The sequence below is a fragment of the Malaclemys terrapin genome, chromosome 15 (assembly GCF_027887155.1).
Source record: "Malaclemys terrapin pileata isolate rMalTer1 chromosome 15, rMalTer1.hap1, whole genome shotgun sequence".
In the NCBI taxonomy this organism is placed as follows: Eukaryota; Metazoa; Chordata; order Testudines; family Emydidae; genus Malaclemys; species Malaclemys terrapin.
In genome coordinates, this window is record NC_071519.1 from 33,201,738 (window position 1) to 33,215,749 (window position 14,012).

A 14,012-nucleotide genomic window follows, 5' to 3' on the forward strand; every position below is an offset into this window, starting at 1 on the left:
CACCCAGAACTGGACACAATACCCCAGTTGAGCTCTAATCAGCGCTGCGTAGAGCGGAAGAATTACTTCTATTGTCTTGCTTACAACACTCCTGCTAATACATCCCAGAATGATGTTTGTTTTTTTGCAACAGTATTACACTGTTGACTCGTATTAACTTGTGGTCCACTACGATCCCCAGATCCCTTTCCGCAGTACTCCTTCCTAGGCAGTCATTTCCCATTTTGTATGCGTGCAACTGATTGTTCCTTCCTAAGTGGAGCACTTTGCATTTGTCCTTATTGAATTTCATCCTATTTACTTCAGACCATTTCTCCAGTTTGTCCAGATCATTTTGAATTATAATCCTTATCCTCCAAAGCACTTGCAACCCCTCCCAGCTTGGTAGCGTCCACAAACTTTATAAGTGTACTCTCTATGCCATTATCTAAATCCTTGATGAAGATATTGAACAGAACTGGACCCAGAACGGATTCCTGCGGGACCCCACTCATTATGCCCTTCCAGCATGACTGTGAACGACTGATAACTACTCTCTGGGAACGGTTTTCCAACCAGTTATGCACCCACCTTATAGTAGCTCCATTTAAGTTGCATTTCCCTAGTTTGTTTATGAGAAGGTCATGCGAGACAGTATCAAAAGCTTTACTAAAGCCAAGATATACCACATCTACCACTTCCCCCTATCCACAAGGTTTGTTACCTTGTCAAAGAAAGCGATCTGGTTGGTTTGACAAGATTTGTTCTTGACAAATCCATGCTGACGGTTACTTATCACCTTATTATCTTCTAGATGTTTGCAAATTGATTGCTTAATTATTTGTTCCATTATCTTTCTGGGTATATTCTGCTTATAGAGCAATAGGAGCTCACTGGGAAGTTCACACTGGCAGGAATTGGGGAGTTTCCCATTACCCTCCAATGGGTGATTTGCAAGTTCCTGTAAAACTGCAGAAGCTGGAGAGCGCTTTGCACATAATGCCAAAGATCAGACATAATGCACTTCGACAATACTAACCATCTCACAGCATGCTATTTCCCACAGAGCTACACATGCAGTGCAAAACGGAACTACACAAAACATGACCCCTTTGCTTCCTTTTTATCTTGTATACTTCGAGAGGCAGTGTAGCCTGGTACTCAGAACAGGGGACTGGGCAACAGGATTTCTAGATTCTATTTCCAGATCTGCCAGTGACGCTATGTCCCTGGATAGGTCACTTCACCTTTCTGTGCCTCGGTCCCACTCTGTGAAATGAATGAAGAATACCACATGGAGGCTTGTGAAGCCCTTTGAAACACTCAGTTGAGGGGAGCTATAGAAGTAATATCACCTGCCTCACAGGGAAGAGGTTTTTAATTTAGAGATTGTTAAAGGGCTTGGCAGTAAGGTTCTGCTTATCTTTCATCCTGTCTGTACAGTTCTATGTATTTCTCAAGTATTCATTCTGGGGGGTCCTGCAAGAAAAAAAAATCAGCTGCTACCACTTTTTGTTCTTGACATAACAGAATCACCGGTGTCAAATTATAATTGATGGGATCTAGGGACAAAACTAAATACTTGGAAAATCCTGTACTGTAAATCAACTTTTCCAGGCTGTTCTTCAATCACTACCAAGTCTCCCTGCCAAGTAAAACAACACTACCACATGGGTGGGAACTATCTTCTAGAGACCATTCTGGGAGCAGAGATTGGGAAGGAGAATAGTTTCCAGCTTCCTTAGGTTTAAAAAAAAAAAAAAAAAAAAAAAAAAAATAAAAAAAAAAGTTTCCACAATTTTCAAACATTCACATAACTTGTCAGCATGTTCATATGGACATTTCTTCAGGGAATCCAGCCGCATTTCAGATTCTGCCAAAGTTATTTCTGAAGAGTTTTTTTTTTTTTTTTTTTAATTGTACATGCAGGAATTTTTCCCACTCATCATAAAAGAGAAAGTCTAAAATTATTTGTAAGTGTATTTGCATACGGCAGACATAAGAATATACATTAATCATAAATAAGGCTATGATTTTGTCACGCATTTTTAGTTAATTTCGTGGCAGAGGTGCAGGGGGATCCTCTAGTCATGGAAAGGCCGCCACCCAGAGGAGTGTTGGAACATGAGCCCAGCCCTTCAGCAGCACCTCTGGCCCTGCTCCAAGCATTGTGACCTATGCAGGTTTGGGCTGTTCACCTTTCCATCTCCATCAACCTGCCACTCGCATGCCACTGTCTGCTCTAAGAATATCTTAATTCTAAATAGTGATAAGCAAAAAGACTAGGAACAACATATTTGTAAAGAAAGTTAAATTCCTCTGCCAGACTTGTGACCAAAATACTGCGATTTAAACCTAGAAAATGTACATCTCGAGATGATGGCTCACTAAAAAAAGTTCCTAAACTTGGTAAATCAGGTCAGTATTAAAATTGCTCCCAGACTGAGTAGTTCTGTGCCAAGTCACAGCCCGAAGCAAGTTTCAGTCAAGTTATAAATCCTTCTAAAAGGGGTTCTATAATTAAAATGCTGACAAACCTTTCACTATTTCAGCTCTGCCAGGTACTACAATATGGATATTCACCTAACCATTGAAAAGGAAAATGCACACACACATTATAGAGGGGAAAAATAAATACACAGGGAGGCAGAGAAAGGAATCATTCACATCGGACATCAATCATATGTGCCACCACCGGAGCAGCTGTTAGCATTACACTCCAGCCACTGGGCTAGGAGAGAAAGATGAATCTGAGGCGCTCTCCATGGATGCCTATTTATCAGGACAGCATGGAGCTCTTTCCACAGCTTTGGCATTTGCTGGGATCCATGCATCAATGGAATTAAATGGATTGCTATTTGCCATCCCAAAGGGAAAACCTGTATGGTGAGGTGGCCAAATGGATACAAGACCTGCCTTTGTTTTGAGCAGACATTCACCATTCATATGTATCTAAGTGACATTAAGGACTAGCTGGTGTATTCTGATCTAAGCCCAGAGAGTTTAGATGGTAGACTGATGACAGCCTCTCTGGCAGCATAAAAAAAAAAAAAAAAAAAAAGCAGCGATCGTGATTTGCGGTGGCAATTCAGCGGAAGGTCCTTCGATCCGAGCGGGAGTGAGGGACCGTCCGCCGAATTGCCGCCAAATAGCTGGACCTGCCGCCCCTCTCCGGAGTGGCCGCCTCAAACACCTGCTTGCCAGGCTGGTGCCTGGAGCCGGCCCTGTGTGGAGCTGGACAGATCAGACACATTTTCATACTGGGAAGCAACACAGACACGAAGGTCTGTGTGACAACAGTTTAGAGAGTGCCTGTAACATGGGCTTGACTAGAAGGCATGCTAGCTGAAAAATATCCACCCATTCCACCAGGACTTATTGACGCATGCCAGAACAACAGAGGCTCCTATCATTGTGCAAAGAGCCCGTTGCTGAAAACGTGTACGTGGCCTTGTTGGATCGTCTTCAGCTTTCTGCTCCGTTCTTGATATACTGCTAAGTGAGACGCTATTGTGGTGATTTTCTCTCTTCAACACGAAGAGAACGGAATTGATCAAAATCTCTTTACTTTCTCTCAGCCTCTCTACCACTAAACTTTGTCGTCTTTATTTTTCCACACTCCCTACCTCTCGTTCACCCTGCCCCACTTCTGAGAAACCCTAAACTGAGAACAGGACTCAGCCTCGAGGTCAGCCTCTAGTTGTGTCTCACACATTGGAAAGTGATTGGAACACCATAGCTTTTGTAACACCAATACTGCCTGCAGAGTAAAAGCCCAGTATTTAGCACCATGAAGGGGGATATAAATCAACACACTATAATTTATCAGAGCAGTAGCCGTGTTTGTCTGTATGCATAAAAACAACGAGGAGTCTGGTGGAGATTAATCTGTTAGTCTTTAAGGTGCCACCGGACTCCTCATTACTCTATAATTTGTCATTTGCTGGCTTTGGGCCACACAGAAATTTTAAGTTTCCTTTAACTGAACGGTGCTTCCTTCTTTCTGAATAGCATAAACAGCGAGTGCCTCCATTTATCAACTTCTAACAGCGGTTGCCTTCCTCCCCCTCCGCTAGCTCCCAGCTCACCTGCTATTTTGATGTTAAGGTTAGCATCCAGCAGCAGATTCTCTGCCTTCAAGTCTCTGTGAACTATGTGACAACAGTGACAAAAGTGGACAGCAGCTACAATCTGCTTGAACTTTCTCCGAGCTTCTTTCTCAGCCATCCGTCCATGGGCTACCAGGTGATCTGTAGGGGACCAAGAATAGAACAAATGGTTATTGGCACAGGAAAGACAGGCAGGAAATGGGCATCTGGGGTACTGCTAACAAGAAAAGTAGAGGGATAAAAAATAAAAAGCAGTATTTCACCATGACATAATCTCCCTCCATTAAGAAGTACAAGCTTCAGTCCAATTAATGCTTAGGTTACTGGAGAGTGCTAAAAACTCACTGAGAATAGAAGGGCATTTTTCAGTTACAAGGGGCACGTTTTCATGGGGACAGACGATACTCAGAACTAAAGACTAACTCCTGCACTTTCACACACACATTCATCAGAGGAGGAAAGAAAGAAACTACCCAGCAAGGGGTTGGGCCTACTCCGGGATCCTCCTGACTCAATGGGTGCAAAATTGGGAGTTATGTTAGGGCTAATAAATGGTGTCACTATGACAATTACTCATGCTGTCTGCAAGCCAAGAGAAGTGTCATAAGGCTGGAGGCTGGTCTGCATTTAGAGAATAACTACACTCAGCTGTACAAGTAAAGATACATTTTGGAAGTATTAAACCTTCTGTGCAAGACTCAATCCAATCTCTATTAGAAACCAAGATACCATCTCACGTGTGTGGGGGGTAGACTGGCAGACTATCCCACATCTCCCTACAGAACCACCTGGTGCTGGCCAGCATCATAGATTCTAGGACATCAGAAACAGGATCCTAAACTGCATGGCCCTTAGGAACTGCCAGAGTGGATCAGACCCATGTTCCCAGGGCTTTGGAGTGGAGCCTGGAGCTGGAGCGCGGAGCAGCTCCGGGGCAGTGGAGCTGCAGGTTTTTGCCTGGAGCTGGATCGGAGCCGGACCACAGCTCCAAAGCCCTGCATGTTCCTACAATATAAATGCTCCTATTTTATCAACAGGATTCTAGTGACTAAACCCTATAACACAGAGGAAGACTACGAGTACAACTCCCTAATGTATGCCCATATGTATTTCATTTTTGCAACACTTCCTGAAGCGAGGAACATTTTAAAATGTACATCCAGGAATTTGCCGCCCTGTGCCTTTATGCTTGCTCAAATTTCTAGGTGTTTGCTGTTTTAATAAGTGACATTCATGTTTTTATATATCTGCACAAGTGTCATGAAGTGAGACTTTCTGCATAACTAATTCATCATTGCAAAAGTCAGGTAAATACTGCTCCTGGAGAAAGTCTGGGTACTTAGATATTTTGTTGGAATATTACCTTAATTTTTTTAAAAAAAGCATTTCATTTCAATGTAACATCTGCTGAAGCTGGGCTTGTTGTTGGAAATGTCCTGTCCAAGTACTGACCCAATTTGACCCTACTTTGCTGATAAGATCAGAATGGGAGGTGGCATGACTGCAAACCAAGATAAATTAATACACTTTACATTTAAACACCTTTACAAGGATAAAGCTTTAAAAAGACAGGATTCATCCCAAGAGGAATTGTGTCAAACTACTTGGCTTTCAGTTTTGGAGAGAGAATTTCAACCGGCAGAAATACAAACCCAAATCCACAGGCCTAGCCAAGTACCCTGATGCGTCTCTGCAAGTGTGCACAAGGGCAGGAAAGGTGGACAACGAGATAGGGAAAGCAGCTAGATTATTGTAGGCAACTGAGACTGTCAAGGGGAAGCATCTCTCAAGAGCCTAAGAGAGATTTCCTTGAGGCTGTGCCAAGCAAAGTAGCATTCAAAAATCTACCTCTCCTATTTTATTACAGCAGAGGTTCTCAGTCTGTGACCCATGGATCATTCAGTGTCCACAGAGCACTTGGGGACAGTCTGAACAATTGACAGGTTCAACTATAGTGGCTCCACCTCCTTGCTTCTATCTTCTACTACAGGCATTCCACGCTCATCTAGGTAATTGAGGAGACAGAGAGGAAACAAGAGCCAGAGACTCCATCAGAATTATTAGAAAAAACAATGCAGTTTCCTAATATTTCTTTGCTTTGTAAGGAACCACCCTAGGTGTTGCATGATTTGCAAATGGGGTAGGAGGTGTTTCCCACAAGGGGACCACACTGAAAAAGCATGAGGAATCCTGGTTGAAGGCACACTAGAGCGCACACTAACCAAATATCCCAATATTTACAAATTGTCTTGTTTCCCTTACAAATGGGAAGAGCAACTTCATACACAACCCTATCCCATTATCCTCACTTGGGCCCATTCTCTATCTACAATAGCATGCATCAGGAACAACTACACAATAGTGCATTTGTTTCATGTGTTTCAGAGAGCCTCATCCGATTTAAAAAGCTGGAAGATCGCTACTGCTTGAGATCTGAAAAAGCTACTGTAAATACAGTTCATGGCACCTACTGACTTTCTTGTTCAAAGCAATAAGAAAAAAAGTTAAGGACACACCCTTATTACCCTTCATATCCTCCAGGTTAGCTACACAGCACTTTGTGCCATAGCGGGGCTAAAAATCAAGCTATGGAACAGATTAACCAAACACCAAACAAAACGCATAGGTACTTTTTCTTCTTACTCCTGTCTCTATATACTTCAGAGAACATATAACTGTTAACACCTAGACTCCTTGAGAAGGAGTTCAGAAAGAAAGTGTGATAGGCTACTGGAATGCTCTCCAACCCCCCACTCCCATGAATAAGGATGCCAGAATCACACAATCTTTGAAAGCAGACAGAAATCAATGACCCCTTGTAATGATGCTTTATGAATGTACACTGCAAAGAAATGTAACAAATGAAAACTCGATGTCACATCCTCCCACGTTTTGAGAGGCCATTTATTTTAAGTGAACTGTTGATCTGACCTCAAAAGGCCCCCAAATCCAAGGCCTGATTGCTTCAATATATTTTACCTCATAAACTGCATTAATTAGAGAGCTTGAAAGAGAAGTCCGTTCTGGAGAATAAATACAAACCACTTCTGAAGGTTTCCCATCAGGTGGCTGCTTTGCCAAACCACCCATTAATTAAAATACCAGAGACATAATTGTCTTGCAATAAATACTAATTACAAAGATACATCAAAGCACTTCTACTTGCTTCTGATGAAAAGTAATTCATTTCTTTGGGGGCTGATTTCTAATGCAGTTGGATAGAGTCTGATTAATTTCCCCCAAAAAACTTGCCATTTAAGTTTAATTTATTCCTACAGCCATGTACGTAGTAAGCACATCTGCAGCGAGTCTTGGAAGGGGATACATCCCCTATTATGATGTGACCCTTCAAACATTTCCTGCCAAGTGCAATGCCTATTACCACAAGTAGTCCCAACAGAGCCCATTAAGCACTATGCTTTACCATAGGTTCTTTACTCATGTGAGTTGTCGCATTGACAAATGGAGCATGATTCAGTGTAAACACTCCCATAGATTTCAACAGGCTATGGAGCATGTCCCAAGCAAATCAAATCACTCTGGTGCTTCAGTCTTTGCAGGATTGGGAACATCATTTGCAAATGTAGTAAACACACCTGATAATACAAAATTCCAGATTCTGGTCGCTCAACACTGAAAATCCACATGTGCATTTTAAAAGGGTTCTTAAGTGTCAGTACTGAAGGCAAGAAATCAAACTAATTATTCAATAAGGAATATTTCTGGAAGGTTCCCATGAGCATATTATGCTCTATCCAGATTCAAATACCAATGAGGATGAAAACATGCAAGAATAGAAACTGTACTTTGGTCATTGTTAAAACCACATTTCACAACCTAGAAAGCAATTGCCATTTCAGGACTTCCGTTTGTACAGATTTCAGGTCTTCTAATCAGGTTCTAAGAAATTTAATCAATCTTAACTATGTCAACCAGATATCACCACTTACAAACAGACTGGAGGGATGACATGACTTGTAATTTAAGACCACAGTTTGTTTAACACAAACAGATTTTGGGACGGCGTTTGGGATTGCATAAGAGAATCTCCTGTCACCCCACACTCAGGTCAGCTTCTGCTATGACAACTGCCACTTTTACCATTTGTTTTTCAGCTCCCTTAGGCATCATTTCTCAGAACTCTACCCTAACATTCAGATTTACACAAACATTTTGGTTTAATAAACACTTCAGAGTTTGATTCTTAAATGAAACTCTCCCAGACCTGTCTGCACACATAGCACTGTCTCCTCTTTCAGCACGTACGGCTTCATTAGACTGCAAAAATTCCTTTAAACTTAGATGTGAAATTTCACTACCATGAAGAAAGCCAGAGTGGAGGCCCGTCCCTGAGCTTTGCACGTAGGCACCACACTTGCAAAATGCTGACATTTCTGTACAGGCTCTAGAAGGATAAAAACAATGAAGCTACAGAATACTTCACATACCACTGAAAGCAACTGTATTCTGAAATTAACCATTACCAGCTTAGTCTGCAGAACATCTCTTGTGCAAGGCAAGTCACACTTGGCCTAAATGTTGAACTGGGGGCCTAGCCACCTTAGTCCCACATGCATCAAATCCAGAAGCACAGGCTCTTGCAGCTGAATCCTAGGCATTCAGTGTTATCCTCAAGTGTTGTCTTCTGACCAGAAAGCCGGGTGTGACTCCACTTCAGGTTCTTTTCTAAAAGGATCAGTCACTGCTCTCCATAGAGCTAATATCAAGAGACCAATCCTGCTCCTGCTGACTTAAACAGAAACAGGATCAGGCCCAAAGGGAAAAGGCATAAGGCACAGACTGGGAATTCAGCAGATTCCATTCCTGGTTCAACAATACACTCCTTGTGCCTGACCTAGGCAAGTAGCTTCCCTATCTGTAAAATGAGGATAATACTGATCTATCACACGGAAGACATGTGACACTTTAATAAAGTCTGCAGGGTACTTCGAGACCCTGTGATAAAAAGGTCTTAGAGACTGACATTCTAGCCAACCCCCTTTCAGTGACTGGCACATCAGGAGTGTCATCTTACATTTCTATAATGGTAGCACCTAAAGCTCAGGGTTCACTTGTGCTGGATGATGTACATTTAGAGAGAGAGAGAGAGAGAGAGTGTGTGTGTGTCTCTGCCCCAATCAATAGGCAATCTCAACAGACCAGATAGACACAGGGCAGGAGCAGAGACAGAGGCACAGAGATCAAGTGACTCACACAAGGTCACACAGCAGTTCGGTGCCAGGGCCACAAACAGAACCCAAGCCTCCTCACTCCCTGGCCAGTATCCTGCCCATTGATCATACTGCCTCAGAGTTTTCCCTTAAAAGTACAAAACACCACTACACGGACTCATCAGTGTGTCACTTTTATTTGTGGCACGTATTACTGTTACATCAGCTAAAATACCTTTCAATTAAGATTAGGGGTGCAAATACTCTCCCTCTCCACTTCCCCCCACCACCCCTGTTTGCTTACTCTATGCATTGACAGCAATTTGCGTAGTCAGTTTCATCCTCTCTCTTGCATAGCCAGTCCATTTCCTGTTTTGTGGTTGGTCTGAGAGAGAACCTTTCTGAAGTGTGATTGCAAACATCCCAGCCCCTGGCAGGGAGACTCAGGAACAGGTGGGATCTGAGATTAACTCACCCATTCAAACCAAATTGATTCCAAGTGGATAGTATGCATTTAAACACCTGAACATCTTTATTATTATTTTGAAACATGAATGCCCTGCCCTTCCAACTTGCACTGGCTCTCACGGACCTCTTGTTGCATTTCTAGAGCAAAAGGCTGGGAATGTTTTTAACTGAGCCAGTTTAGATAGTTTTCAGAGTAGCAGCCATGTTAGTCTGTATCCGTAAAAAGAACAGGAGTATTTGTGGCACCTTAGAGACTAACACATTTATTTATTTATTTATAGTAAGGAGATATAGATACATATAGAACATGAAAAGGTGGAAGTAGCCATATCAACTCTAAGAGGCTAATTAATTAAGAGCCACAAGTACTCTGTTCTTTTTAGTTTAGATAGTAGGTGTGTGAGACTTCATGCAACACAGGAATCCGGTAGTTCTGACCACCACGTTCTCTTACAAGAACTGCAGGTCTAGCAGCACTCAAGCACAGATTTCAGAGTAGCAGCCGTGTTAGTCTGTATCCACAAAAAGAACAGGAGTACTTGTGGCACCTTAGAGACTAACAAATTTATTAGAGCATAAGCTTTCATGGACTACAGCCCACTTCTTCGGATGCATATAGAGTGAAACATATATTGAGGAGATACACACACACACACACACACAGCATGATCAGGTGGGAGTTGTCTTACCAACTCTAAGAGGCCAATTAAGTAAGAGAAAAAAACTTTTGAAGTGATAATCAAGATAGCCCAGTACAGACAGTTTGATAAGAGGTGTGAGAATACTTGCAAGGGGAGGTAGATTCAATGTTTGTAATGGCTCAGTCATTCCCAGTCCTTATTCAATCCTGAGTTGATTGTATCTAGTTTGCATATCAATTCCAGCTCAGCAGTCTCTCGTTGGAGTCTGTTTTTGAAGTTTTTCTGTTGTAAGATAGCCACCCGCAGGTCTGTCATTGAATGACCAGACAGGTTAAAGTGTTCTCCCACTGGTTTTTGAGTATTATGATTCCTAATGTCAGATTTGTGTCCATTAATTCTTTTGCGGAGAGACTGTCCGGTTTGGCCAATGTACATGGCAGAGGGGCATTGCTGGCACATGATGGCATATATCACATTGGTAGATGTGCAGGTGAACGAGCCCTTGATGGTATGGCTGATGTGATTAGGTCCTATGATGATGTCACTTGAATAGATATGTGGACAGAGTTGGCATCGGGCTTTGTTACAAGGATAGGTTCCTGGGTCAGTGTTTTTGTTCAGTGATGTGTGGTTGCTGGTGAGTATTTGCTTTAGGTTGGGGGGTTGTCTGTAAGCGAGGACAGGTCTGTCTCCCAAGATCTGTGAGAGTAAAGGATCATCTTTCAGGATAGACTGTAGATCTCTGATGATGCGCTGGAGAGGTTTTAGTTGGGGGCTGAAGGTGACGGCTAGTGGTGTTCTGTTATCAAGCACAGAGATTCCCTCAGAATGGAGAGCCTTTGGCAATGTGCCACACACAGCTACATACCATGCCTCAATAGCTCCCTTCTTCCGGACGCTCCTTCTGCACCTTGGTTCCCTTGAGTAAAAGACAGGTTCCCTTTCCTGCCCTTTTGCTATTGAGGGCATTTCACAATCTGGCAGGAAGGGGACTGGGTTTTCTGCATTTTTACAGCCAGCACACTCACTCTAAGACCTTCTGCCTTTGTGACCGATACAAGAGACACCCTCTTGATTGCGCTACGAGAGCTGCTAACTCAGGTGTATGCAAGTTCCTTCCATTTCCCAGGACATTCCACTGACTTTCAATCAATAGGCAAGAAAATGCTGCGTTGATATTTTTAGCTTAACTGCAGCAGTGAGTATCTTGGATTATCGGCACTAAAGAGGTGAACCACGTTAGGATGATTTTCTGTATAGCAGAACACGTGCTAAGTGAATTATATTAATGTGTAAAATTATATTGTCAAGCAGTGCTTGTTCGAGTAACTGTCATCGGTTACGGTGCCCCCCAATGGGATTTTACAAGGCAGACTGAATAATTCTATATGAGTGTAATGAGTCCGATGGAGGGGCATTCTGAATCAGAGCAAAAAAGAGAAGCAGAGGCAATCTAGATGCCAAATTATGTTTTATCTGAAATCCACTGGGGTACAGTACAAATCAACGAAGTGGGGAATAGTCACCAATAAATCAGAGTTAATTGGTTTAGCAGGAACTACTATTTAGTGGATCATAAACTACTGTAAATTATTGCTGTTATCTCCTATATACTAACTACTATCATCTTAATCCAACTCACTTTGTAGGTACAAATTTGTATTTATGAAATAACAGATTTTTTGAATGAGAAGATACAATGCATTAGAATATAACCCCCCGAGTTATATGCTCCCTATTCAGTTTCTCAGTTTTCAGCCTCTGTAAGCCCAGAGTTTGGAGGACAAACTCTTAGGCTGTTTAGTTATAGCTTGGGCAATCATCTGATGCAATTTTTATTTACTGTTGAGAGTTCCAGCTTAAATAAAGACATGTATGCTTTGATACAATGTGTTCGCTTCTTGACTCCACATTTATACTTCGCTCTTTTCTGTCTTATAGTCCCCTCTCTGACAAATTTCTCTATTCCTGTCACTTCACCTTGCATGCCTTACGACACCATCTGGGCGTTTTGTTTTACAGTCCTTACAGTTTTCTTACTTCTGCTACAGCTCACTTCCTCCTTATTTCTTCTCCGTTTCTCTTTCATTACAGTTTATCTTTTATTATAGCTTATTTCCTTCACATTTCATTCTTGCTTTATCTTTCTCACTGTTTTCGTTTTTTCTAATAATTTCTTAGATAACTGAAGAGTCTCCAAGTATTTATTCTTCTTGTTTAACTGCACTGTTCTTCCTTTAAGTTTTCCCCTTTTCCCCTTATAGCACTGTCTTCTCTCCTTCTAGGTACTGTCCCTACTATTCCTACTATCTGTCTTTCCTGTCCCTCCTGAACTGGACGTTCTCCCTTTCAGCTCTGTTCCTGGCATTCCAGGGACACAATTCGGCCCCGCTGTCCCTATCCTCTGGCTCCCCACTTCCTGCATCCCTTCTTTTCCGATGCCAGTTGCTGCCTCACTGGCTACTGGCCTCTCCCCCCCAACTCTAGGCAGCCTTCCTCCGGACTCCACCAGCTGTTTCCACTACTGTGCTGCCTGTCTGCAGCTGCGTTGGGCTGGGGGGCAGGAAGGCACTCTCCCTCCTACTCTCTGCCATGGATTTTTTCTTTTCCCCCAAAAAACAGCCCCGGGCTCAAGCTCACCCCGCTTCACTGCCCAGAAATCCTTGGAGTTGTCTAGGCCGACCTTGACCCCACCCAGAGCAGCTGTTTTGGACTCCCTTTTTAAATAAAAGAAAAACCAATATGAGGCTGTTTCTGAGCAGTCAACTTGTGCTGCTCCCATTGTGTGTTTGGCCCAACAGCCTCCAGTACAGGTGGGGCACTCACTAGCACTTGTGAGCTTTTGGAAGATGCTCGGAATCCTTCTGGGACAGCCTGGGTCGCAGTTGTGTGTGCCAACGGCAGGCTCATTCCATGGAGGGAGCAGCTTGCATCACTCAACAGCTACCTCTGGATGGGTTGACAGGCACAGACAGGCTCTCACAGAATCCTAAAATATCAGGGTGGGAAGGGACCTCACGAGGTCATCTAGTCCAACCCCCTGCTCAAAGCAGGACCAATCCCCAGGCAGATTTTTTCCCCAGTTCCCTAAATGGCCCTACTCACAACCCTGGGTTTAGCAGGCCAATGCTCAAACCACTGAGCTATCCCTCCCCCCTCCCGAACGGTCAGTGGTTCACCCAGGAGAACTGTAACTTACACGTTACTGCCCTCCCCATATACAGCAGCTCTCTCCCCCCGTGGCTGTCGGTCCCTTATCCATTGCGCTGTCCCCCCCAGGCTAAATGAGCGTCCTTCCCCTGGCCAGGGTATCTCTGCATTCCAGTGCTTATTAGACAATAACCCATGCTCCTTCAATCACTGCCCTAGAGTTTCCATTTTTTCACTAATTCCATATTTTTTTTCCAATCTCATTCATTTCCTACATGATTTATCAACGCACAGTATCCAACTTGTCATAATGACCAATTAGAAACAAAATGTCCTCAGATAAATGTAGCTAATTCCAGCCATGTGATCACTCTGAAGGAGTGTAACAATCTGGATAAAAAAAAAAAAAACCCTTTCAGGAAAACAAATCAGTTGCAAAAATGTTTTTCATAGAAAAACGTAGAAGAATAAATGTCACTGAGATAAATCCACAA

The 14,012-nt window shown here is 42.9% G+C and overlaps 1 protein-coding gene across 7 annotated transcripts in view; it reads right to left on the bottom strand.

The window, feature by feature from the left end:
* The window catches only part of SIK3 (SIK family kinase 3), a 148,401-nt gene that overhangs the window by 45,379 nt on the left and 89,010 nt on the right, over positions 1-14,012 (bottom strand). For all 7 annotated transcript variants that reach the window (XM_054004830.1, XM_054004829.1, XM_054004835.1 and 4 more), the window contains exon 4: positions 4,068-4,229. In XM_054004830.1, the coding sequence (XP_053860805.1) occupies positions 4,068-4,229 (162 nt within the window). The remainder of the gene's footprint in view (positions 1-4,067; positions 4,230-14,012) is intronic.